This window comes from Mercurialis annua, linkage group LG5 (assembly GCF_937616625.2).
Source record: "Mercurialis annua linkage group LG5, ddMerAnnu1.2, whole genome shotgun sequence".
Taxonomy (NCBI): Eukaryota; Viridiplantae; Streptophyta; class Magnoliopsida; order Malpighiales; family Euphorbiaceae; genus Mercurialis; species Mercurialis annua.
The window spans coordinates 47257207-47283552 of record NC_065574.1 but is presented as its reverse complement, the minus strand read 5'-3'; the positions used below and the strand labels follow the sequence as shown (position 1 = coordinate 47283552).

At 35.6% G+C, this 26346-nt stretch overlaps 3 protein-coding genes and 1 non-coding gene across 4 annotated transcripts; 2 read left to right on the top strand and 2 right to left on the bottom strand.

Annotated features, from left to right (window-relative positions):
* LOC126681970 (uncharacterized) lies at positions 1-609 on the bottom strand. The gene is made up of 2 exons (XM_050377525.1): positions 284-609; positions 1-133 (listed from the first exon to the last, which is right to left on the bottom strand). Exons 1-2 carry the CDS (start codon positions 607-609, stop codon positions 1-3), a joined length of 459 nt encoding a protein of 152 aa, XP_050233482.1.
* A 1059-nt stretch (positions 610-1668) lies between these two features.
* On the top strand, positions 1669-1775 carry LOC126685190 (small nucleolar RNA R71). Its single transcript, XR_007643303.1, has one exon. It is a non-coding gene; the product is annotated as a small nucleolar RNA R71 (small nucleolar RNA).
* Positions 1776-7209: 5434 nt separating this feature from the next.
* Positions 7210-14407, top strand: LOC126680781 (coatomer subunit gamma-2). Its single transcript, XM_050375960.2, has 18 exons — positions 7210-7362; positions 8025-8122; positions 8245-8295; positions 8451-8564; positions 8665-8865; positions 8956-9057; positions 9343-9450; positions 9540-9773; positions 9971-10221; positions 10314-10485; positions 10584-10739; positions 11593-11643; positions 11902-12042; positions 12529-12726; positions 12839-12970; positions 13060-13233; positions 13456-13695; positions 13902-14407. The coding sequence occupies exons 1-18, from the start codon at positions 7317-7319 to the stop codon at positions 14094-14096; spliced, it is 2664 nt and encodes an 887-aa protein (XP_050231917.1). The 5' UTR covers positions 7210-7316; the 3' UTR covers positions 14097-14407.
* Positions 14408-16276: 1869 nt separating this feature from the next.
* On the bottom strand, positions 16277-22626 carry LOC126682594 (guanine nucleotide-binding protein subunit beta-2). The gene is made up of 6 exons (XM_050378319.2): positions 22382-22626; positions 22196-22290; positions 21241-21665; positions 20434-20791; positions 18344-18457; positions 16277-16558 (listed from the first exon to the last, which is right to left on the bottom strand). Exons 1-6 carry the CDS (start codon positions 22485-22487, stop codon positions 16523-16525), a joined length of 1134 nt encoding a protein of 377 aa, XP_050234276.1. The 5' UTR covers positions 22488-22626; the 3' UTR covers positions 16277-16522.
* Positions 22627-26346: the final 3720 nt, after the last annotated feature.

Genomic DNA, 26346 nt, shown 5'->3' with positions numbered 1-26346 from the left:
CTAGATTATGGATTCCTCATCCTTTTCTTCGATCATACACTCATCAGTGAAATCAACCCTCATACATGTCTCCTCCTCCAAAGGTTTTTTTATTAGGCTGGTTATGTTAAACTTAACTTGGTCCTCGCCTATTCTGAAAATCAATTTTCCATCATGTAATCAATTAATACTCTACAGGTATTCATGAATGGACGACCTAAGATCAATGGACAATTTTATCTTCCTCAAAATCCAATACCACAAAGTCGACGGGGAAAATAAACTTATCTACTTTCACTAGTACACCTCGATGATATTGTACTGTCGTTTGATGGATTGATCTGCCAATTGGAGTAGCATTGAGGTTTCCTTCACCTCACTCAAGCAAAGCTTTTGGAATATAGATAATGGCATCAAGTTAATGCTAGCTCCTAATTCACACAAGCATTTGGAGAATTCCATATCATTAACTACACACAGAATGGTAAAACTTCTCAGATCTTTCAATTTAGTTGGGATTTTCTTAGAAATTATGGAGCTATAGTTTTCTGTTAACGAGATCATGCCATCATCCGTACATTTCCTCTTGTTTGTCAGGATGTATTTGATGAACTTTGCGTATTTGGGCATTTGCTCCAATGCCTCCGCCAAAGAGAGATTGATTTACAATTTCTTAACCTTGTCCAAGAAATTGGCAAATTGTGGATCATTTTGTTACTTCTTCAATCGTTGTTGGAATGGAATCTTCGGAGCAAATGGTGGAGGTGGAACGTATTTCTTTAGGGGAACATCCACTTATTGCTCCTCCTCGATCTTCACTTCCTTTTCATGAACATTTGTTTTCTCATGATTCGTAAAGGATGGTTCTAATTCCTTCCCATTCATCAATGTCAGCGCTTTTATATCTCTTGGAATTTTGGTACGGCTTGGTAAACTTCTTGGATTCCGGGTAGTCATGGTATTAGCCATTCTACCAAAGTGTACCTCAAGATCATGTGTTGCCGATGATTGATTGTTTGTGATATGATCAAACTTCTCTTCTAACTTTTTCTGATTCTTATCTTGAATGTTGAACCGATTGGTGATTGATTCCGTGAACTTGTCCAATTTGGACTCAAATGCATCCAATCGGTGTTGTGGTGGTGGTGGTGGTCTTTGAAATCTGGGTGATCCTTGAGCGGGTCTTGGAGCATTGTTGGCAGAATTGCTCCAAGAGAAATTTGGGTGATTTCTCCACCATGGATTGTACGTGTTAGAGTAAGGGTTATTTCCACCTCTCCCTTGACCTTGTGCATCAATAAAATTCACTTGTTCGGTGTCACTTGGGGCTGCCAAAAAGTATTCAAAACTATTATGCCCCAATTGTCCGCATAAATCGCAACTTGCTTGCACAGCTGCCACCGACATGTTTTGCATTTGTTTGGTCAAAACATCAACTTGAACTTGGAGTGCAGTCACTTGGTCTACTGAGTAGACACCTGTTGGTAATTGCTCCTTGGCGAGTGTTTGTTTCGCCCTCTCATTTGACCATAGGCCATTGTTAGTAGCCAACTCGTCCACCAAGTTGAATGCTATGTCAATTGTCTTCTTCATCAACGAACCATCAGGTGTTGCATCTATCATGCCTTTAGTTGCTTCGCTTGCTCCATTACAAAAAGTTTGTATCAACAATTCTTTAATTCTTTAAGAAGATTATGATGTGGGCAACTTCGCTGAAGTTCCCTAAATATATCCCATGATTCATGCAAAGATTCACTATCAATTTGTCCAAAACTGGCAATTTCCTTAATGATTCTAGCAGTCTTAGCTAAAGGAAAATACTTAGCTAAAAATGTTTTAGCTAGTTCATCCCATGATGTCATTAAGCCAGGTGCAAGCAAATTCAACCAAGCTTTCGTTTTATTTTTCAATGTGAATGGAAATAACCTCAGTAGTATGACGTCGTCGGTAACACCATTCATTTTGAAATTGTCGCAAATTTTTAAGAAATCAGCTATATAAGCATTGAGATCCTCATTATCTAATCCATAAAATTGAATAGTTGATTGCAATATTCCAAGTAGTGAAGGCTTACTTTCAAAATTATTGGCCTACACTCTTGGTCTAGTGATGCCGCGTTGAGCACCATTCAACTCGGGCATTAAAAATGGCTGAATACATAGTTTGACCCCTAAACTTGTACCCTTTTACCCATCTAACCCCTAAACATAATGTCTTCTCTATCGAACCTCTGAACTTGTCAAATAATCCGATTTGACCCCTGAACTTGATAAAAACGTAAACATTGAACCCCTCCGTACACACGGCTGAATACATAGTTTGACCCCTGAACTTGTACCCTTTTACCCATCTAACCCCTGAACTTAACGTCTCACCTATCGAACCCCTGAACTTGTTAAATAACCCGATTTGACCCCCGAACTTGATAAATACGTAAATATTGAACCCCTCCGTACACAATTTCTTCTAGAATGTTTCAAGTGACAGGTGGACACGAAGGGTTCAATATTTACAAATTTATCAAGTTCCGGGGTCAAATCGGATTATTTAACAAGTTCAGAGGTTCGATAGGTGAGACGTTAAGTTTAGAGGTTAGATGGGTAAAAGGGTACAAGTTCAGGGGTCAAACTATGTATTAAGCCCAATTTCTTCTATAATGTTTCAAGTGACAGGTGGCACGGAGGGGTTCAATATTTACGTATTTATCAAGTTCAGGGGTTAAATCGGATTATTTAACAAGTTCAGGGGTTCGATAGGTGAGACGTTAAGTTTAGAGGTTAGATGGGTAAAAGGGTACAAGTTCAGGGGTCAAACTATATATTAAGCCCATTAAAAATTCTAAAATACTACGGTTATTAGCGTCTACCATATTGTTCTTCGGTTTTTCTTTTTGTTTTATGTTTTCTCTTAAATGCTTGCTGATCTCCGAAACGTATACTTCGATCTCCGAATTAAAACTTCGGATTCTTGGCATACACTATGCAAATCCTATAAGAAAATAAAGTTAAAATAAAGTTAAAATAAATTATTGAAATAAATAAAAATTTAATAATAATAATAACAAGGAGAAATATTAAACAAAAAAAAATAGAATAACAAAAAAAAATAAAAAAAATTGCATAGGTCAACTGGACTTGCTGTATTAAATTAACAAAGAAAATAAAAAATAAAATAAAGATTAAGTGCATATATAAATTGGCCAATTTACCTAAATATAGAAAATAATTACATTCAAGTCAAAATGAAACAAGTTGCACTAAATAAGCTGCTGACCAAAACGAAAATAAAAAAATTTGGCCTTACGCAAATTGTTGGCGAGCAGAGACTGTCCCGACCCGAGCAACAAATATTTTTTAAATAGATAAATCGAATCAAATTAAAAAAATATAAAATTTTAAAAATTCGCAAGTATTCACAAACACATATTTAAATAAATTTTAAACTAATAAAAATATATAATATATGAAGAAACACAATTAAAGACATGAAAAAATTAATTAAAAAATGCCTTAGTCCCAATAATGGTAAATCAATTATGACGTCCTAATTATATTTTCCGACAACGGCGCCAAAAACTTGTTGATTATTTTCGCAAGTATACGAAATTGTACAATTAATAAAGAGTAAGAAAGATGTCGATCTCAACAAAAAATAATTTAAATCCGTCTATCGACTCTAATTACTACTCCCTCCGACACAAATTGATAGATACTATTTCAATTTTTTTTGTCCCAAATTATAGGGACTAGATATTTATCTCATTAAGTAATTGTCAAACATACCCTTATTAATTATAGAGAATATCTTGAAAAGACAATAAAAGCCACTAAAAGATAAAAGTTGTCACTATATTAAATGAGGGCGAGTATGTTATTTTCTTATGTATTAACTCATTTTATTTAAAGAACCTAAATTTCTTAATACTCGTATTTGTCCTAAACTGCCTATCAATTTGGGACGGAGGAAGTAGTTTAAGCTAATAAATGAAGATTTGAGTTGGCTAATTTTACTAAATATTTAAATGGCATAAACTATAAAGTAATTTAACTACGATTCAAACAATAATTGTAAAACGGGTATTAACACTCCTTCACAAAATTGCAGTTATTGGTCAATGAATTATATTGGCTAAAGTGCTAACTCTCTTAAAACATCAATTAACCTTTGTCAAGCGTTAATTCACAAAACTCTATTCAATTCAATTAAAAAAAATCAGTTAATCACTTTCATTCAACTAATCAATTTTTACAATCAAATATAAACCAAATTATTAAGTAAGCATGAGAAAATTGAATTTAATTATCAAGATGTCTCATTAACAATTAAAATCAATTGAATTCTATAGGTCTATTGAATTATCATCTTTCAATCAATAACACAACACAAATAATTAACTAAAATTGATCAAGTTCTAATTAATACGAAAACAATAGAATTCACAAAACCTTTAAATAATTGAAAGACAAATAACTACAAATGTGCTAGGGAATATTAAACCCAATAAAAATTTAGCTACACATAGAAATGGTGGAAATTAAAATGAACAAAGAAAGCATAAACGAGACTTAGAAAATAGTTATGGACTTCTCCGCGCGTTTTCTCCAATCTCGAGCTTCTCCTTCTTTGTTCTTCAACTCCTTTTCTTGCTTTTTTGTGTAGTGTAAAGATATGTATAGTTTTTTTTTTCAGATGCTCAATGTCCAGCAATTAAATCTCTCCTCTCTTGGTTGTTAGAGAAAAATAAGAATCAATCTTAACAACCAAAGAGATTAGATAACATTTCAATTTTTAAACTAGTTTTGCCTTGACAGATTTTATATTATTTTTTGCAGAAATTCGAATTGAAAAATGATAGAATCTGAGATAACTTTCTTCATAAGAGGTGTAGGCAATTGAGTCCTTTAACCGTGGGCTTTGAAAACAGATCATTTAAACTTCTATAGCTCCGTTTATGGTTCAAATACTGAGGTGAGGTCCATCAGGTTAGAATTTACGAATTAAAACCCAAAATTCCTACACAAAATCACAAGAAGTAAACTAAAACATAAAAGGTAAAGTGCATATAAATAAAGCATTAAATAACTGAAAATCTAAAATAATTAATCTAAAATATAAACTTATTAACCCTTAAATAAGTGTTGTAAAAACACTTATCAAGCGCCGATTGATGGATGTTGGTCCACTTGACGGGTAGATCTACAAAACTTAAGTTAGAACGCTGATTGGACATGGTTGTTCGATAAGCACTACGATACTTAAGTCGATATTTGTTTATGAATTTGCAAAATAATTGCAATGCAGGATGTTTAAGCATACCTCGACTCTTTTTATAGCAGTGTAATGAGGGTATATACCTAATAGAGTTTTAGTAGGACTAGGTAATCTGAATCCTAGTACAAGTAGAACTCCTAAATTACAAGAATTGGATATTCCTTCTAGAAGAGATGTCTTCTAGATTTGTTGGTATTGTATTTGGATTGAAAATCCAAGCCGATGGATAAGATCTGCGCTGTAATCATATCCGTATATTGATATTTCAGAATATTGATAATTTATTTAAGTCTTAAGAGACTATCTTCCAGTTGGGGTGAGTCGTTAAGTACTCGGACCTCAGTGGGTGCAAGTCATATAAGAATTAGCCTTCAATCGGTCTTGGTATGGCTATCAAAGTTCACCTAAGTGAATCCCCTATGACCTATCAAGTCGAGGCTTTGGAAAGTCTTATGAGATCCATTTCAGTGAGTGGATTCCACATACTCGTTACACTATGCTCTATGTGAAATCTGTTCCATCAATTATTCCTAATTAACTACCTTTAAATTATTATTGATATTTTATATTTACATACAATTTATAATTATATAAATAATTATTAATTAAACATAAATATAACTATTTTAATCCATAATAGATATAATTATCATTATTTGACGAGTAACACTACAAGTCACATGTAAAATAAGTAAAGCAACACTAATTAATAATACATTTAATTATGAAATAAAAATTCAAAAAAATTATGGGTACGAGACATGACATACATGTTGGGTGGAACTGTCCTATAAAATTATGGATAAAGTTTAATACAGATGGGGCTTACAATTCGTCCACAAACTTTGCAAAAGCTGGGCGCATCATCAGAGACAGTCTGGGTTCTTGGGTTGCCAGTTTCTCTTCCACGCCGGGTTCTGGATCGATGTTGGAGGCAGAATACCGAGGTGTGTTTATGGGTTTACAGCTGGCTTGGAGATTTGGTATGAGAAGGGTCATCCCTCGAGGTGGATCGTAAGGCTGTCGTGTACAAGATTTCCTGTCAAGCTGAAGCAGGTAACATGTCAAACATTGTTAATGCCATTCGGGAGTTGATTAAAAGGAATTGGGAACTTAAGATTTATCACATCTATAGGGAAGCAAATTTTGCGGCGAATCACCTAGTTTCGATTGGTGAAGACTACGTTATTGGGTGTACCTATCATGACAGCCCTCCTCCGAGCCTTAGACATTAGATTTTACACGACCTCTATAGTACCTCTTATAGTAAGAATGTTAGTTCCTAGTCTTTTTTGGGCTTTTGCCTCTTTTCCTTGTACCAAAAAAATATTTAAAAAAATAAAATACAAACTAAAACTTTTGGATGGTTCAGATAGATTGTTGCATTCGATTGAAAGACAATTGCCACAACTTAAATTTGTAATTTAAATTCGATTTAAATACAAATTAAACTTTAGGAACTTAAAAATAGTTGACGTGGAGTTAAGTGATTAGTCGGAGTGACTTCATTCACACACATTACACCTCACAGTTAAATTTTGTAGCAATACTTTTATTTTAAAATAAAGCGTTAATCCAGCCCTCAAATATGTATCTCAAGATTAAACAAATACATGTTAACTTATTTCGTCAATTAAATTTTCAAATTTATATTTTCGGAGTCCATTTTAAATTATTTTTATATTGCCAATCAATCAAATCCTCAAATTCTCTTAATTAATATCAAATAATCCAATATTGTATACCTTAAATGCAAATTTTATTAATTTCGAGACACACATTTAAGGATCTAATTGACTAAATTGATCTATTTAACTGCAAAACACAAATTTAAATATTTAATTGACCCGAAAAAGTTAAAATACATTTATTTGACTCCAAAACATAAATTTGAGGGCAGAATTCACTCTTTTTTCGTTTTTATTTTTCGCGTAACATAAATAAACTCATCAACACAGCAGAAATATAAAAACGAGAAATTTGATTCAGAGACAGTGCGTACTGTGTAAATCTTTAACATAACTTCGATTTACAGATCTTCGAGAGAACAGTTTGATTAGTCGGCAATGGCTCAGCCTCTCATTAAGAAAGACGATGACCGCGACGACGAAGGTATGTTTTTATTGATCAGATCTCCATTCTCTCGCTCTTCAATTTTAATTTATTTGAGCATCATTTCCTAATTTCGTTTAGGTTAGTTGCATTCGATTTACTTTATATGATTTTTCAGATCTGTGTTGTTTTATTTAATTTCTATGTGATTTTAGGTCAAATTGTAGAGAGATAGTGATCGAGTTTTAAATTTTAATTGCTGATTTGGTTTTAATTTTGGATTATGTGATTCGGTTTTGAAATTCTCAATGCGGATCAGGTTTAGGTTGAATTTGTTATTTTCTGGTAATCTGATCTAATAATGTAATGCGGTTTCCGTTTCGAAATTGTGGATCAGGTTTAGGTTAGATTTGTTCTGTTCTAGTAAGGTGATCTAATAATGTAATGCGGTTTGCTTTTTTTGTTTTCTTTGGAATTTCGGTAGCTCTTACTTGACTGATGGTGTTCTTTAATTGTCGAGATTTTTAAATCTGGTAAAAACTAATGTTGAATAGTAAATGTTTTTAGTTTTAAATCTGATTGATGGAGCTTTTCTATTTGGAATCCACTGATAGCTCTTAATTGATTAGATGCTGTGTAATGATGTACAAATTTTAGATTCTTCGTTGCAAATTAATTGACCAGCAGTGTATATATAATGTTTGCCTTTTGTTTCTGAATAGCGGAGTACTCTCCTTTTTTGGGGATCGAGAAAGGTGCTGTTCTTCAGGAAGCTAGGGTCTTTAACGATCCTCAGCTTGATTCGCGAAAATGCTCTCAGGTTTTCTATTTATGCTGCTATCCTCATTTTTTTTTTGTTCCCCCAAAAAAGACTTTTAAGAACAACAGTGGGACAATTTAGGACCTGTTTGTTCATGGACTTGGGTGCTATCTTGTGTACAGGTCATCACAAAGCTTCTTTATCTTCTGAACCAAGGAGACTCTCTAACTAAGGTCAAGCTTTTCTCCCAGAGAGCTTATATTTTAATTTCTTTAGTCTTGTTAGAAATAGGATCTTTGGTCTTTCAGAATGCAGTTCGCTTAACTCCTGTATATACAGAGTAGGAAGACCTTGTCTGAATCATGTCTATTTTGGATTATTCTTATAGGTTGAAGCCACAGAAGTTTTCTTTGCGGTAACTAAGCTTTTTCAGTCGAGGGATTTAGCTTTGAGGAGAATGGTCTATTTGATTATAAAGGAATTATCTCCATCAGCAGATGAGGTACTACAAATACTTTATGTAGCAACTCGTATATGTTGTTCTTTTTAGAATATAGTGTTTTATGGTAGATAGTTACTGACTCTATCCCTTTCTTCCAAAGGTTATCATTGTCACAAGCTCCCTTATGAAGGACATGAATAGTAAGACTGACATGTACCGTGCAAATGCTATCCGTGTGCTTTGCCGGATAACAGATGGAACTCTGCTTACCCAAATTGAGCGATATTTGAAACAAGCAATTGTGGACAAGAATCCAGTGGTTGCTAGTGCAGCCTTGGTCAGTGGGATCCATTTACTCCAGGTATTATTAAACAAATTTAGCCGCAAGGTTCATTGATAACTTTTTTTATCTTTCTTTCCACAATGTCCTAATTATTTTACTGTTTTGCAGACAAACCCAGAGATTGTGAAAAGATGGAGCAACGAGGTTCAGGAAGCTGTGCAGTCAAGAGCTGCCCTTGTACAGTTTCATGCACTTGCTCTGCTCCATCAGGTATGATTTCCAATTCAAGTTTAATTTGCAACTTTATGAAAATTTAGTGACATACGACAGCAACAGAAACTGTTTGTAATGATATATCTGAGAAATACTTGATTTCATTTTCAATTTTAAACTTGTGAGAGGAAATTAATTAAAACTTCTCCCAGTTTTCATAATAAGACCAGACGGTAATGGTTTTGATGTAACCAAGTGCTAGGGCGTAAGACTCTGCACTGCTTGTGTGTGCAATTAAATGAAAAAGTGTTACAATGATGTTGTGCATTTTCAAACTTGCAGATACGGCAGAATGACCGACTAGCTGTCAGCAAGTTAGTTACCAGTTTGACCAGGGGAACTGTTCGCTCTCCGCTGGCCCAGTGCCTCTTGATACGTTATACTAGTCAGGTGAGGGTGTTCTTCTTGAATGTATGTTTATGGCATTTGTGCCACTTATTTTGCAGCTCTTATTATTTTGAAATTGTTATCTTGTGCAGGTTATTCGTGAGTCAGCTGCCAATACACAAACAGGTGACCGTCCTTTCTATGACTTTCTTGAGGGTTGTCTGCGCCACAAGGCAGAGATGGTGATCTTTGAGGCTGCTAGGGCAATCACTGAGCTTAGTGGTGTGACCAGCCGAGAATTGACTCCAGCAATTACTGTTCTCCAGCTCTTTTTGAGTTCTTCTAAGCCTGTGTTGAGATTCGCAGCTGTTCGTACTTTGAACAAGGTAAATTAATTTTCCTTTTTCTAAAAGCTAATAAAGTTGTAATTTTGCGTCTTTTATGTCCCGGGCTTATGGTGTTTTAAGATCACCAGTCTTAGTGGAATTTCTATCTTGAGGGACTGGGTGATGTTTTCTTTTAGTAATTTTCAATGAGATGGGCTATAATTTGCTGAGCTTCTGAAAGCTTAAAATATTTGCAGGTGGCGATGACTCATCCAATGGCTGTCACTAACTGCAACATTGATATGGAGAGTTTAATTTCTGACCAGAATAGAAGCATTGCTACACTTGCAATCACAACACTGCTTAAGACAGGAAATGAGTCAAGTGTGGAACGCCTGATGAAGCAGATAACCAATTTCATGTCAGATATTGCTGATGAGTTCAAAATTGTTGTGGTGGAAGCCATACGGTCTCTGTGTTTGAAGTTTCCGTTGAAATACAGATCACTGTGAGTGGTGTTTTACCTGCCTTTGGCCCTTTGTTATTAATAGACTTACTAGTTGGTTGAGTTAATGCTCTTTCCTCTCTTGTTATTTTCAGAATGAACTTCTTAAGCAACATCCTCAGGGAAGAAGGTGGTTTTGATTATAAGAAGGCAATTGTAGATTCCATAGTGATCCTCATCAGAGATATCCCCGATGCAAAGGAAAGTGGGCTGCTTCATTTATGTGAGTTCATTGAAGATTGTGAATTTACATATCTCTCAACACAGGTGAGCAACATTAGCTTTTAATGTAATTATGCATGTTTTGGAGCTCTTTGTGTTTTCTTATTCCCTTCCATTAGTCCTTATCCTGTGCTTGTTATTAGATACTTCATTTTCTGGGCAATGAAGGGCCAAAGACCTCAGATCCCAGCAAATACATACGCTACATTTACAATCGCGTGCATCTTGAAAATGCAACTGTTCGGGCTGCTGCTGTAAGCACATTAGCAAAGTTTGGTGCTCTGGTAGATTCTTTGAAGGTAGTGTTTCCTTATGTGCATGTGTTATTTACTTCAACTGCTGGTGGTGAATCATAGTTGTTAAAAGCGCGCTAAGGCGCTAGAAAAGCGCATAGCGCAGGTGGTGCGCCTCAGAAACACCTGAGGCGACCACCTTCATCCAGGCGCGCCTGAGGCGCGCTAAAGCGACGTGGCGACGTCTGCAAGGCGCAAAGCGCAGCCTCTGTTACCCGGAGACTACAAGAAAAAAACAGGTGAAAAAGAAAATAAAGGAGGAAGAAGAAGAAATGGCCGACATGCGGCGCTGCTGAAGGAAGAAGAAGAAGAAGAACAAGTGACTGAAGTTCAACCAGTGGCGGCGGCTCTGTCTAGGGTTAGAAAACGTGAAATAGGTTAGGAAAGAGACTCAGGTTCTCTTAGTATCTTAATGGGCCTCTCTTTTTCAGCCCAAGACCAACCACAAGGGCTTTATTCTATAATAAATGAGTTCTTATAATTACCACAAATGGTTAACTTATCAAAATGACTATCCTTTTTAATAAAAAGGGCCAATTTAGCTTTCTAAATGTAAATTAAAAATATATTTAAGTTCATAAAATAAAATTTAACTATTAAATTAGAAAATAGAAAATAAAAAATCATATAAATCAGTTGACTAGTAAAGGTATATTTATTTATTTAACTACAAATTAGATATTTTAAATTTTTTTACATATATGCGCCGAGCTTCACTCAGGCGTGCGCTTTTTTTGCGCTTTGCGCTTAAAGCTATATAGGACCCTCTGCGCTTCACTTGCGCCTTGCGCTTTAACAACTATGTGGTGAATTACACTTACCATCTTTTGTTTAACGTTATTCTGCTTTTCACTTCCAGCCACGCATTTTTGTTCTGCTGAGGCGCTGTCTCTATGATGGTGATGACGAGGTGAGTTTTCTTAGCAGTATGTAATATTTTTCTTGATGGATGCATTATGTATACAAACATCCAAGTGCATGTGAATGTTTAGTATTTGAGTTCGTCTTCTTCTGCCACATCTGACATTAAATTCCTTTTAATAGCTTTGTTGTAGATTATTTAGGTTATCTATTTTATTTGTCCTCTGTCTCTACAAACGTTTTTCAAATTGTTAAATGGATATGTTTTGCTGTTTTAAGAAGCTATCTGTGCTGACTCATACTGCAGGTCCGTGATAGGGCAACACTGTATCTGAACACACTTGGTGGTGATGGTGAAGTTGTTGAAACTGAAAAAGATGTGCAAGCTTTTCTCTTTGATCCACTGGATATTCCACTAGTTAACATGGAGACAAGTTTGAAAAACTATGTAAGTTCAGTTATATGGTAAATATGAATGGAACCTAAGTGTTATCTTTATAATGTGATAAGTTGCACAGCTTTTATAAAAATGATTATTTATGAAATGACAAAGTCTTCAAATTTATTGTTACCTTTATAAGTCTAGTACCTTTGTGGGGTTTGAACTGTAGGAAATAACATTTAATGATACAACTCCAATAATGATGGTCTTAACACATCCACTTCAAAGAGTGCATCATTTTCTTTAACATGGGCCTCTCTTGCTTTTTCTTTGCTTTGAATGTAAATTCACTGGTAACTACTTTTAATAAGCAGATGAGAACAAGATAAACTGGCGAAATCTTCATCTAATAAGCCTGCAAGCAGCTTAGTGAAATACCATGAAATATATACATAAGAACCCAATAGTTGATGGTGTAGTAGAGTATTAAATGCAATAGGATAATTTTGGAATGAGAATTTCTGCTATCTCATGCTGCTATTATTCATACAGGAGCCCTCAGAAGAGCCTTTTGACATCAATTCTGTCCCAAGGGAAGTTAAATCTCAGCCGCTTGCAGAAAAGAAGGCCCCCGGCAAGAAGCCAACTGGACTTGCTGCTCCTCCATCTGGTCCACCAACTACTGTTGATGCTTATGAAAGGCTTCTTTCTTCTATTCCAGAGTTCTCAAGCTTTGGCAAGCTTTTCAAGGTCTTCTTTTTCATTTAAATTTTCGAGCTGCATATTACAGATCTGTACCTGTGATTTATTTGGACTGACTAATTTGCTGTTTTTCTATTTTCTTTCTGTTGTTTATTGACAGTCCTCAGCACCTGTGGAGCTGACAGAAGCAGAGACAGAATATGCTGTCAATGTTGTTAAGCATATATTTGATGGGCATGTTGTGTTCCAGTACAACTGCACAAATACAATACCAGAACAACTGCTGGAAAATGTAATTAATCATTTTAGGAAGCAATCACTTCAATCTTTTTCAACTCGATGTGGTGAGGCAGTGTTTATAATTTTCTCATCTGTTGTCAGGTTTCTGTGATTGTGGATGCTTCAGAAGCAGAAGAATTTTCAGAGGTAGGATCCAAGCCTTTGAGATCTCTTCCTTGTGATTCACCTGGACAAACTTTTGTGGCATTTGAGAAGCCAGAGGGAGTGCCAGCAGTTGGAAAGTTTTCAAATATGTTGAGATTTATCGTTAAAGAGGTAAACTTCCGTCCTCTTCTTATATTGATGTGCATGCTTCTTTTAAGATCCGTGTGGTCGTTAGTGAGGAACATTGCTTATAAATGATCTGTTTAAGTAATTATAATCACGTTCACTGGTCACTTTTTTAAGTATCATACTTCAAGTCTAATAATGTATTATGCTTCCAAGAAAAGCTTTTCAAATTATTGGCTAATTTCATTGATGCGTGCCATATTCCAGGTTGATACATCTACCGGTGAAGCAGAGGACGATGGTGTAGAGGATGAATACCAATTGGAGGACATGGAGGTGGTTGCAGCAGATTATATGTTGAAAGTTGGGATTCCCAATTTCAAAAATGTATGGGATAGCTTGGGTCCAGAAACTGAGCGTGTGGATGAATATGGCCTTGGTTCAAGAGAGAGCTTGGCTGAAGCTGTTAGTGCAGTCATCAACCTTCTCGGGATGCAGCCTTGTGAGGTTAGTTTTTCATTATTTAATTCAACAAATTATCAGTTAAATGCTTTGGATGTTTAAAATGATTGGAATTAAAGGGTGAACAAAACCACCCGGCCTCTTATTGTACATCGAGAAAATTGGGACCATTACGATAGAAAACCTTGAGCAAGTTTTTCTAATTTTTTTTAACACGGTTGCATTCTGTTATGTCTTGTGGGATTGTTCAGGGCTCAGAGGTTGTCCCCAGCAATTCAAGGTCGCACACATGCCTACTGTCTGGAGTTTTCATTGGCAACGTGAAGGTTGTTGTGCGGTTACAATTTGGCATTGATGGTCCAAAGGAGGTAGCTATGAAACTGGCTGTTAGATCGGAGGATGAATCTGTGGCTGATGCCATCCATGAGATTGTAGCAAGCGGCTAATTTTGTCTGTTCAGTCATAATAACGTTCTCTTTTGTACATCAACATCGGCCTTTATATTCTATTTCGTGAAGGTGATCAGAGGCGGATAGCTGCAAGCAGATAATGCCTTATTATATAGAGAGTCTGTATGCATATGTACTTTTGGACTGGGAGCTGAGGTTTCTTAGGCTGGAAGGATTAGCATTTATATTTTACAGCTTCTCTGGCATTAGTACTTGTGTATTATGGAAATGAGTATAAAGGGGGATGTTTTATTTTGTTTTTATTGTTCAAAATTCTTATGTGGGATAAAAAGTATAGGTTCTATTAAGCTTGTTTGATATTCTTTTGAGATTATTTGACATGAAGTTTTGAGGGGCATTTGTTTTGGCTTAAAAATACATTATGAATTTAGTAATTACATTTTACATGTTCTTTCACTTATAGCCATATCAAGACAGTTCTAGTTCTTTTTTCAAGTTCGATCCAAGATATGTATCTATTATTTTCTTTTTGTTTTTTGATCAAATAAAACTAAATTTTTAATCGTTATTAGTCAATTATCTTCCCCACCTTGTACTTTTGATGTTGTCATAGATCCGGATTAACTTTTCTCAATACCACGGTATTCCCTTTTCTCATTGAAGCTTACAAAAATGAATGGATACCTTTAACAAATACAATGCAGATAAGATTCCAGAGAGAACATGATTCAGTGGAAAAAGATTTTAAAGGTGCGAATCCAAATTAAACAAAGGGCAAAAGACAACTATTAGAGTATCTCCAATGCACTCTTTAAAAATGTAAAACTCTTCATTTTAAAGAGTTCGATGTAAAATATAAATTTCAATACTCTTTATATTTTAAATAGGCCAAACCCTCAAAAAATACCAAAGCTTTGCAATTTTTGTCAGTTATGACCAAATCTTTTAAAATTTGCAAATATAACTCATTTTGGCAAATTAAGTTTCTTTTATAGCCATTTTGAATCGGTTTGGTTTTTTTTTATTGTGATTAAACCTTTATTATGACACAACATGCAAATATTTGATATTTTATTGTGATTAAATTTTATATACATGGTTGTCATGTCGGCAAATAAATCGGTTTGATTCGAATTTAGCTATAAAAGGAAGGTCTAATGTCTTAAAAAACCCCGACCTTTTAGCCCCTTTTCAATCATACCCTGACGTTGAAAATTTGTCAATTTTACCCTATTTTCAATTTTTGTGTTTCAATTGTACCCTGAAAAATTAAATTAACGTATTTTTCGTTTGGAAATTTGTTTAAAACATTCTCCATGTCTAGCATATATTAATTGTACGTTTTTAAAATTTACTTAAATTTAGTTAAATTAATTAAGAATTTAAGTTAGTGTTAATATGATTATGGGTTTTAGTTAGTTTTTAAAAATAAAGGACTTATTTGTACTTTTTTGAATAAAAAAGAATTTAATTTCATATTTAAACTTAGTTAATTGAATGATTTCATCATTTAAGTTAAAAAAATTAACAAAAATTAAAAAGTTGGGGTACAATTGAAAACGGAAAATTCAAAAGTGGGTAAAATTGACAAATTTTCAACGTCGGGGTGGAATTGAAAAAAAAAAAATTAAAGGTGAGGGTTTTTTGAGTGATTAGGCCTAAAAGGAACACAATTTGCCAAAACGGGTTATATTTGCAAATTTTGAAAGATTTGGTCATAACTGACAAAAATCGCAAAGGTTTGTTATTTTTTTTCGGATTTGGCCTTTTAAATATATAGTAGAGTGAATTTAACTCTCCACATGCAGAGCCAAATTCGCTCGCTATTTAAAATTTATTAACAAAAATTCGAATTTCAAATAATTTTGACAATCTTGATAATATAATTTTATTAACATTCAACAAATAATAAAATAATAAAATAAATAAATAATTATAATAATAATAATAATAAAATAAATTAAAAAGTTATGAATTTGGAGAGTATTGGACTAAACCTAAAAATTATACTCTTTATATTTGAGATCTCTCTATTTTGCAAAAGATACTCTTTAATATAAAAAATGTCATGGGAGATGCTCCTAGGTTGGTTTAAGGAACAATTTTAGTGAATTACACTTTTTTGGGAGCTGCATTAGTTGAATAGTTGAAAAATAAACAAAAAGTATAATTAAAAACCGAATTTAAAGACTGCAAATCCAAAAAGGACGGGCTACTAGAGCACAAAGGATGCACGTAGGCTAAACATCGGCCAAAGATATACAAATAGCTTCTCTCGCGGCTAAACGTCTGCAGCATTTTCCCTCTTCTTCATTTAATAATCAATTTCTACATTAACAGTTACAAGAAGCAAATGGTTTCTTCACCTAAAAATACACTGCAATCTATACCAAGAAAGCACAAAGCAATCATCGCTCATCTTTTTTAATCAGAGAAGAAGTTCAGTTCCGCTTATTTTCTTCTCAAATCACTTTCCTGTGCCCTCCAAAAGCCCAAATCTGCAACACCGAAAGAGTATAAAACAGCAAATTGTTACAGCGAATGCAGGATGCGTGACAGAACACATAACACTAGGGTGGTATCGTATATTAGCCACCCGCAACAAAAATAATGGCAGCGCTATCGTAATGAAGGATGAACACCGTCATACTGACAGAGAATTTAGTTATCATTTTCACCATGAGTTGACAACCAATCTTAAGACATGTACCCATGTGTTATGTTCGCCTAAATTCTACATGAAAGCACAAAGTTTACCAAGAATTTCTAGTCTGACGAAAACATAGGATACGCTCATTAAACTAAATACACAGGAATAGTACACTTAATAATGATGTTGCATGCTTTCAGGGCCATAAGTAGCATTAAAGTTTAACTTTTATTCATTCGTTTCAGATACATGATTAACAGTTCAATGACTGTTCCTATCAAGTAGCAGCAGAATGAGAGATGGGTTGTTAAATGAAGCTCAATTTTAACCCTTCCTCTATCAACTTAGAAATAATGTTGAATAAAATATAGGTTAAATGCATAAACACAATACATGCTCCTTGAACACCATAAACAGAAAAATATAAACCAAAACAGGACCCGGCAAAAAAAAAAACCAAAACAGGAGATACTGAGTTTTTATATACAAATAAGAGTAGGAATGAGTTGACTACAGTTTAAAGAGCCACTACATAGACTCGAGTCCAGACCCACCAAACAAAACTTTGATTACTCATCTTTATCAAGTTAGCTAGCAGCGATATGAAATTGGGTTGATCGGGTATGTCTCAGGCACGAATATTGTTAAAAATGCTGGCCTAAGTTGCACGGAAACGGAAACGGAGAAACAGATTTTTTCAAAATATAGGAAACGGGGAGAAACGTGTAAATAGTAAAAATATAGGGTATATATAAATATTAAAAGTTATAAAATTATGTAATATATATATATTAAATTTTATTTGTAAAAATTTACTTTCGTATAAATAAACTATTATAACAATTAATAAGATAAATTATTTGAATATATAACAAATATAACATATCAATAAATTCCATAATTGTAAAGTCTATAATACAATATATAACATATCAACAAAATTCTATAACTATAAAGTCTATGAGTAATTGACTAGATCCTTTTATTTATAAGTGACCTTTTTTAGGGTTATTTTAACTATTTACTTTTTTTTATAGAAGGAAACATGTTTCCTTTTAAGAAAAAAGATTCCAACTTTTAGTATTTACGGAAACGGGCCCGAAACGTTCCCGAAGAGTTTCTGAGAGTTTCCGAAACGGGGAAACTCGCCCTACATAAGGTTTCCAAGCATCCTAAATGCGGGCTAAACCCATCATGAAGTCCCTATACTATTAACTTTTATTTCACTTACTCCATAATAAATATTTTGCATTTAAGCAGTCCCTTATATATTTATTTTATATACTCATGGTCCTTCTGTGGACGGAATTACAAAAACCTTTGTCGTTTTAATCAGCATGAAACAACAGCGTTTTATACCTTAAATGACCATATGTATAAAAAATAAATAGTTAAAGGAATGCAAGATATTTGTTAAGGACCAAGTGAAATAAAAGCTAATAATACAAGGACTCTAGGATGGGTTTAGAACAAAGTGCGCCTTTAACATTTTGTGGAGTGTCCCTACAGAAAGAATGAAGACATTTCTACAGTTTATTTTTGTTTTTATATAGTGGGAAAGGTAATCCTATAATGAGGGTGAATTTCTGTTGAATAAATTTTTCAGAATCAGGTGATCAATTTGCAGACTCACCTTTAGGTTTGTATCATAACTTCCTGTACATAAGGCACTTCCATCTGCTGACAAGCCCAAACAGCTTATCCGGCCCTCATGTGAATTCTGCAGAGTTCCCAAGTTCAACACAACCTGCAAAACAGCAAAAACATAAGTCAAGCAATGAACCAATGTTTTAATCCACTACTATCAAAACCACATACAATCATCCACCAAGTCCATAACTCATGCAATGATGCAGACAAACCGAGGGGCATTAATAGAAGAAAATCAAAGTGTAAGGTTTGTCATCATCAGTTTATTACAAAGCAAAAGGTATTTTCCATCAATTATGCATGTTTTTTTGCTTACAGGAAAGGCCAAATCTACTAGGAGAGACATTATTTTGCAATGCATTTTAGGATGACAATCTGCATAAAAGTGGGGGAATTGTAACTACCTCACTAATATTATATAGGCTAAACCCATATAAGGACCCTTATACTATGCACTTTTAAATTAACTGATCCTTGTACTTCACTTTTGCTAGTTTGAGTCCCTAAACTTACCATATTTTGTTTAAGAAGTCCTTTTTAACGGCACTAGATCGCGTGATCTCACACACCGTCTAACTAACAGAATACTCATTTAATTAAGCCACCTTTTTTTGTAAAAAATAAAAAAAAGCCACGTTGGAAATTTTTTATCTTCTCCAACAAAACCCAAAATCATGACGTCTGGTTTCATAACTCAATAATCCCAAAACCATTGTTTGATCTCCTCCAACCTAGAAACTCCAACATGCATGTCTTCTCCTCAGCGCCACTTCTTTCTTTCTACTGCTAACAAAGAAACAATATGCCCACTCACTTTAACACTATCTTTCCCACTGTCATTCGTTGTCTCTCTTTCCTTTTCCTGCTTCTAAACGACGACACAATTAAGGCGAAATTCTTTTGTCTTTAATCTTCTTCACCTTACTTACCTACCTACCACCAGATAACTTAATTAACACCCAGTAATTAAGGCCAAATTCTCAACCTCTGTCTCTCCCTTTAATTTTAATTATTTTTGATTTTTCGAATATTCAAATCTTGGGGATTTTATTTTTTAATTGGGTTGTGCTAGTTCAAAGGTTGACAATCTTCCAGCAATGTCGTTATGCCGTGAGAGGTGTGCTTTTCTTGATGAAGCAACTAACCAGAGATTTCTCCTAACTGACGAGCGTAGAGCTTATATTGAATCTATAAAGCTGTTGGTAATTCTTTGCATCTTTTTATCCAAGATTATGGCGTTGGAATGAGTGGGTACAATAGTTCTAAACCTCCTCCATATGGATCTATGCATCTACCGCCAGCCATGGCTTCATCTTCAAAGCGGCCACCGCCACCTCCGCCTCCCCCTCCGTCAAGTTCATGGATTTCTTGAATTTGTTTCAGAGTAATGATAGTTATTACCCTCCTTATACTCCTAGTAGAGACTCCGAGGAGTTGAGAGAAGAGGAAGGGATTGTGCATAAGAAGAAAACAAGAGGAAGGAGATGAAGAAGATATAACAAAACGACACTGTGTTTTTTTTTCTATTTGTGTATGTGGCTGATGTGGCAGTATTATGTTTCTAACACAAGCAGAAATGGAGTTTGTGCACACGCGCTAACGGATCCGTTAAAAAAGGACCCATTCCAAAAAAATGGTAAGTTCAGGGATTCAAAATAGCAAAAATGAAATACATGGACCGGTTATCTAATTATGCATTGTAAAGGGGCGCTCATATGGGTTTAGCTTATATATATATGATCAACTTAACATCTACATGAAAACCAATTATATAGTTAAGCCCGATAACTTCAACCTTGTGTAGATAATGATAAAAACTCAAATAAACAAGAAGACTATTTTTGGTTTGTGAAAAAAAAAAAAGAATTGTTGAAAATAGAACAAATGTTCCGAAGGCACTGATAAGTAGAAACTAAAACAGCACACCTTTAAATAGAGCTAGATAGAGCTACACAAGCTAAAGTGCTAAACAGAAGATCATCTGTGCAGACTAAGAGAAAGTACTGCCTAATATTCAAAAAAAGAAAAGACAAAGCACTCCCTTGCAGAGCATAAGGAGAAAGAACCACGTACCTGTGCCAATAATGTATCCCAAACTAAGCAATCGCCATTTGAATATCCAGCAAAGAGAAGTCTTCCTGATATGGAGAACGCAATAGAGGTCACATGTGGGACCTCGCTGTCAGTAGGCTGCTGATTGTATACTTGTAGTTGGTGCCCAGTTCTAATGTCAAACAACCGACACGTTCCATCATCTGAACCAGTCCCAAATCTATTACCATCAGGAAAGAACTTAACCGAATTAACATCTCCCTCATGCCCGTGAAAAGTGCGTACAGCACGACTTGCAACACGAGTGTCCCATAGTCGGGCGGTTGAATCACATGAACCAGATACAAACATCCTTGAGCTCGTTCCATTGATTGAAATACTGAAACATGTACACTGTAATATTTTAGAAGCAGTCAATGGAGAGAGACATGTTTTGATGAAAAGGTTCAACAGCTCTGCATTTTTAACAAAACCTACAGTTACTTTTCCTTTTGTTAGTTCAAATATTAAGGTGTAATCCAATCGCTTAAGTGTGTCACACTTAAGGAATCATCACATAGGAAAAAAGAAAGCAAAAGATTTACTCGATTCTTGACAACATAGCATTATCAACGCAATAGAAAAATAAACTCTTTAAGAAGATTGTTACCCCTGTATACAATAGTATTAAGTTGGTCAAAAAATTTGGAGCATTAATATCGTGTTCGCGCATTGGTAAACTGATATTATAAACTCCAAGCGCAAGAGAAATGACACTATTGTAAAATTACACTTCAATGATAGAAAAATGACTACATCTAAAGTCGACTTGACAAGCAGCTAGCATACCTTAGCACATCAGCTGTGTGACCAGACTGAAACTCCCCTCCAAACACAGAAGTTCTGAGACCTGTGGTAATGTCCCACAAAACACAAGTCTGATCACCAGAACTCGTGATTAGATGAGTGTCCTCATCCGGCACGTACTGACAGGCAGAAACATAACCCTTATGACCACTAAGCATCTTTGATACCGGAAGATTCCCATCCTTATCTGTTGGTGAATTCAGGTTGAAAATAGAGCAAACGCTATCAAGACCCCCACAAGCAACAGACTGACCAGAAGGTGAGAAGGCACAAGTCATGACCCATGCACAAGGCAACTTTATGGCATGAGTTTTCTGGCTTGTTAGAGCATTCCACACAATCAACCGCCCATCTTGAGATGCACTGACAATTCGATTCTTTTCAGCAGTCCAATCCAGAGAATACACCTATAAAGTTCTAACATTAGGATTCTATTTGCAAAATTCTTTTCTGTTTTTCCGAAAATTCAACGTAAACATACAAAAACCTCCACTGCCGTCACGGAAGAGTATCAATTTTGAACATCAAGAGAGTCATGCAAATTCTTCCAACATTACAAAGTCTAAACCCTTATAAAGAAAAAGAATACACCAAATGACCCTCCTCCTAAGAAGGATATACACTTCATTCAATCAACATGTCCAGTTTCAGAAACGTTTCAGACACTTCATTTTTCGGACATAAAACTTCATTTTTCACATAAGAAATCTTAATAACACTTTCGCCGTGTCCATGTCCGTGCTACCTTTCTCTATTAATTATCATAACAAAACCTAACATCTATATCATTACTACACCATAACAACACCTATCTCTCAATTTAAATAACTACTAACTCAAATAAATTTCAAAGCCTAACTTAAAAGTAACACAATGAAATTCCTAAGCAATTCTACATTTATAGTAATTCATTGACTAAATGAAAAACCTAACAAACCTTGCCAGTATGTCCTTGAAGCGTCCTGCAGCAAACCAGATCGGTTGGACCAAAACTGACCGGAGACTTACCCTGCGCTCGCGCGTATCCAGCAACTGCCACATCAAATTAACTCAGATCACTCTCAATTTTCTTTTCTTTTTCAAATTAAAGAAAATAAAATATTCTAGAAGATAAAGAAAATACCGTCGGAGTCGAGCAAAAGCAGGCGCCTCTGCCTTAAGCGTTCTTTAAGTGTATTAACCGTCTCCGTCGCCGCTATGTGCCGCGCTTTTAGCTCCGTTACTGACATTTCTTCTTCTCTTCTTGAACGATCGTAAACAAATTAAAGAAAAATCAACGGCTTTATCATAGTTAACTCACGGCGGTGCTGTGGTGGTGGTGGTGGTGGTGAAATTATAAAAATGAGTTGTGACTGACGAACATTTTTTTTCTGAGAAAGACTGTATTGACTGACGCCGCCGGGTCCCGCTTCTGCTGATGTGTCAATCTGTGTCCGGTATTTTTTCTCGTTGACACCGTGTCATCTGTTTAATTATATATTTTCCTTTTGTTTATTTTTAGTGGATAATCATGTTCAATTCTGAGAAATTTCTGTGTTTTTTTAGAGTAAAACGACACATATTATTAAGGCCAAATAAATAAATAAATAAATAAAAAAGGTCATACATTTTATAACAATTTCACAAATGTTTTTCAACTTTATCCAATTTGTTCTGAAACATATGATTTTGTTTCAATTTTGTCCGATCGCATAATTTTACTTGTACATGTAGGTGCCACATGAGTACAATTATATAATTGGACAAAATTATAAAAAATTACGCGTTTTAGAACAAATTGAATAAAATTTAAACTTTTGTGAAACTTTTATAAAACGTTTGACATTTTTTTAGTAATTTGGCCCATTATTAACTAAAATTAGTAGCGATAACAATTGTAAGAAATTCAGGATAATGATTAAATAAATTTTGATGACTTGACAAACAACAAGTATATTGTTCTATTACATGTGCAGTCTGATTCGTTGATCGCCTCATAAAATAAAATTTAATTTAGAAAATTGTTTCGCTAATTCAACACCGTCCAAAATCAAGAAATCTAACTCATCTCGACTTGAATTTCTAATATCCATCGCAACCTCCAAGCCGTTGGACTCTATCTCCACCTTATGCTCGCCTTTCATCCAGCTCACAGCCACACGAATGCCCATAATTTTAGCCACACTAGGTTCGAAATTATCCATAAAATAAACAGCCCTCGCCTAAACTAACTCCAGAACTGTCTCTAACAGTAATCCCAACACTGCTTGATCTTTCGTCACTCCTACAGCTAGCATTTGCATTAACCTTCAACAATTTCAACCATTTGATTTTTCCATCCTCTTTCATCAAGCTGCAAGTATCAGAGAGAGACTTGCATGCCCGTAATTTCCTCCAAGGCACCAGCTGATGACCCACCAGATTCAAAATTTCTGCCACCGTCGATCTTTTATCTAACCATATTAGGTTGTTCCCATGCGCCCAGATGTTCCAGCAAATCATTACGGCCAAACAAGCTTCCTCCACTTTTAAATCTGTCAACCAAGACTTTAACCAATCCGAGAAGCTTGTTCCCAAATAATTCAACGTTTCCAGATTCGCGTCTTTCCAGCAATCCATTGCGAAAGGGCAAGAGATAAAAAGATGATTTTCCAACTCCTTCGCGCTACCACAAACAGCATATGAAGCGAAAATGAAGACTCATTTTGTTGCTAAAACATTATACGTGGTAAGAACCAAAAACACGCTCACTATAGCAAGTTACGTACATGCATGAGAACATACAACTTCCAAAACAGACATTTCTGCATTAATAATTGAATTTAAGAGAATACGTGCCAATTTTTTTATTCAATATAAATATTTAAAACACATGTCTATTATTCAACCGATAATATATATAACAACGAAACTACTCCAAATTTTGGATAGAGTTTAGTCCGGATTCACATTGAAAAATTAAAAAACAGACAACTCTCATAATTAACTTAAAATAAAAAAAGATTATTCGACTGTGGAGAGAGCATAAATAAAGTAAAATTAACACCATGGTAAAATAAAGTTACGAATCGATCTGTCATTATATTTATGTGTGTATGAATAAAGTACTGTTTATTTTTTTTCTTTTTATTCAACAAATTAAATTCGTCAATTTCGTTAAAAAGACACACTGCGTACTCTATCATAATCCGTTTTTATCAAGAAAAAAGTGTAACACCAATAAATTCGTGTGATTTTATTATAAAATGTCTCCATTTCACTGGGCTTTCTGAATTAAAATAAACAAGTATTTTCAAATTGAGATGTCCATTCATTTTTCGCCCTAAATGAGATGGGAAATTTGTAATCCCTCGCATTTTTCATAGAGCAAATACAAAAACAATCACTGCGCTTAGATAATTTTTATGTCTTTTAAAATGTTGAATCATGCTAGTTCTTATGTTTTTGTTTACACCGGCCCAAATAATTTCCGGGTAGAACTTCATGTGGGCTTATCAGGGATTAAGGCCCAACGGAAAGCCTGTTTATTATTGCTTTTTCTATTTTATAGGAATTTGTAGCTCATTAGGAGTGTTTTTCTATTAGAGTTTTAGTCGTAGTTAGATTAGGAGTCTCGATTGTGAGGAGCTATAAATAGCACAGAGCTTCATTATTTTTGTATCAACAAATCAATCAATCAAAAACCAAGCCCAGTGCTTTTTATCTCGCAATCTCCGGATTGTTTTAATTTAGGAGTAGTTTTCGGTATTAATCTTGCCTGAGTTATTAACTCCCAGATTATTACTTTTTAAATCACGTGGTTAAGTGTCTTTAACCAAACAAGCCCTGTGAATATCTACATAGGTTCGTTAAAGTATCAAACCTCAAACCGATCCCGATTATAAATTCAAAGATTCGAGTCCGGAATATTTCCAGGCGAACATCTTTTGGCGACTCCACTGGGCACCAGTTTATGGTTAGCACAAAAACGGACTTTAAGGACGATTCCAGGCACGCTCGGTCCATACGCCGACAACAACGGAAGGAAGGTGACATAGTAGACGAATCGGATTCGGATAGATCGGAAACCATGGCCAAGGACAAACAGGTGAACCAATCAAACAAGGTGCCGAATACAACGGACACCGAGGGGAACCTGCCTAAGGACAAGAATGACGACGCGACCGATGATATGATAGACTACTCATGTCAGCTTCCTCCCTCTCGCCCTTCTTTATCACAGGCCGATTTCTCGGCCATGAGGGGCGAGATAGCACAGGAGAACAAGCAGATGTTCGACGGTGCTATGCATCAGATGTCCGAAGTGATGAGGAACATCATGGCCGACCAAACGTCGGTCCAGAGGCAGATCCAAGGGAACTTGGACGGCCTCAACAAGGCAATGGAAAACCTGGGGCGATTATTTTCTGGGCAACCCACCGCCGATCAGGGGTACAGGAGGGCCGAACAAAACCAAACACCGAGCCGTTTTGGTCAACCAGGTGGTTCGGCCGAACAACAACCCAACAAAATGGGGTATACATATGGTTCCGTTAAGCTCTTAACAAGGAACGAGGCCGAGTTCTCAGGAAGGGCCGATCACCCAGGGGCAAGCTCGTCCAACCCACAAGGCGAAGCTAAACCACAAGGGGGAGCTACTGGAGCCAACACCCAGGAGCCCAACGTGGGCGAACGATCGTTCTCGGAGGGAGGCGATCCGAATATATACAATCAAGGGCAACTCGTGGACATGCTAGAAAGGCTCGGAGTGGACTTGCGACCTATGCCTCGCCCATCGTACATGAAACCATATCCAGACTGGATCGACAAGTTATATCCTTTCCCAAAGGGGTATAAAGTGCCGGAGTTTAGTCTATTTTCAGGCGAAGAGAAGGGGCAATCTACGGTTGAACATGTCGCCCGGTTTTCAGCCCAATGCGGCGAAGCAGCCGCTCACGATTTCTGGAAGCTCCGGCTTTTCGCCAGCTCTTTGACAAAAATGGCGTTTACGTGGTACTCTAGATTGTCGCCCAATTCGGTGGACACATGGAAGGACCTCGAAATCCTCTTCCATGAAGAGTTTTACAGGGCACCACCTGATGTCACCCTGGCCGACCTCGCCCGAATCTC

What these genes read in the sequence shown, in the direction of transcription:
- LOC126681970 (XM_050377525.1), bottom strand. Translation starts at nt 609, where the DNA reads ATGCCCAAATACGCAAAGTTCATCAAATACATCCTGACAAACAAGAGG. An exon ending in CAGTACAATATCATCGAGGT is followed by an intron (nt 134 to 283) that starts GTACTAGTGAAA and finishes ATTGATTTTCAG; the next exon opens with AATAGGCGAGGACCAAGTTA.
- LOC126680781 (XM_050375960.2), top strand. Translation starts at nt 7,317, where the DNA reads ATGGCTCAGCCTCTCATTAAGAAAGACGATGACCGCGACGACGAAG. An exon ending in ATTCGCGAAAATGCTCTCAG is followed by an intron (nt 8,123 to 8,244) that starts GTTTTCTATTTA and finishes TCTTGTGTACAG; the next exon opens with GTCATCACAAAGCTTCTTTA. An exon ending in CCGTTGAAATACAGATCACT is followed by an intron (nt 10,222 to 10,313) that starts GTGAGTGGTGTT and finishes TGTTATTTTCAG; the next exon opens with AATGAACTTCTTAAGCAACA.
- LOC126682594 (XM_050378319.2), bottom strand. Translation starts at nt 22,487, where the DNA reads ATGTCAGTAACGGAGCTAAAAGCGCGGCACATAGCGGCGACGGAGACG. An exon ending in TTCAAGGACATACTGGCAAG is followed by an intron (nt 21,666 to 22,195) that starts GTTTGTTAGGTT and finishes AGAACTTTATAG; the next exon opens with GTGTATTCTCTGGATTGGAC. An exon ending in GTTATGATACAAACCTAAAG is followed by an intron (nt 16,559 to 18,343) that starts GTGAGTCTGCAA and finishes TCGGTGTTGCAG; the next exon opens with ATTTGGGCTTTTGGAGGGCA.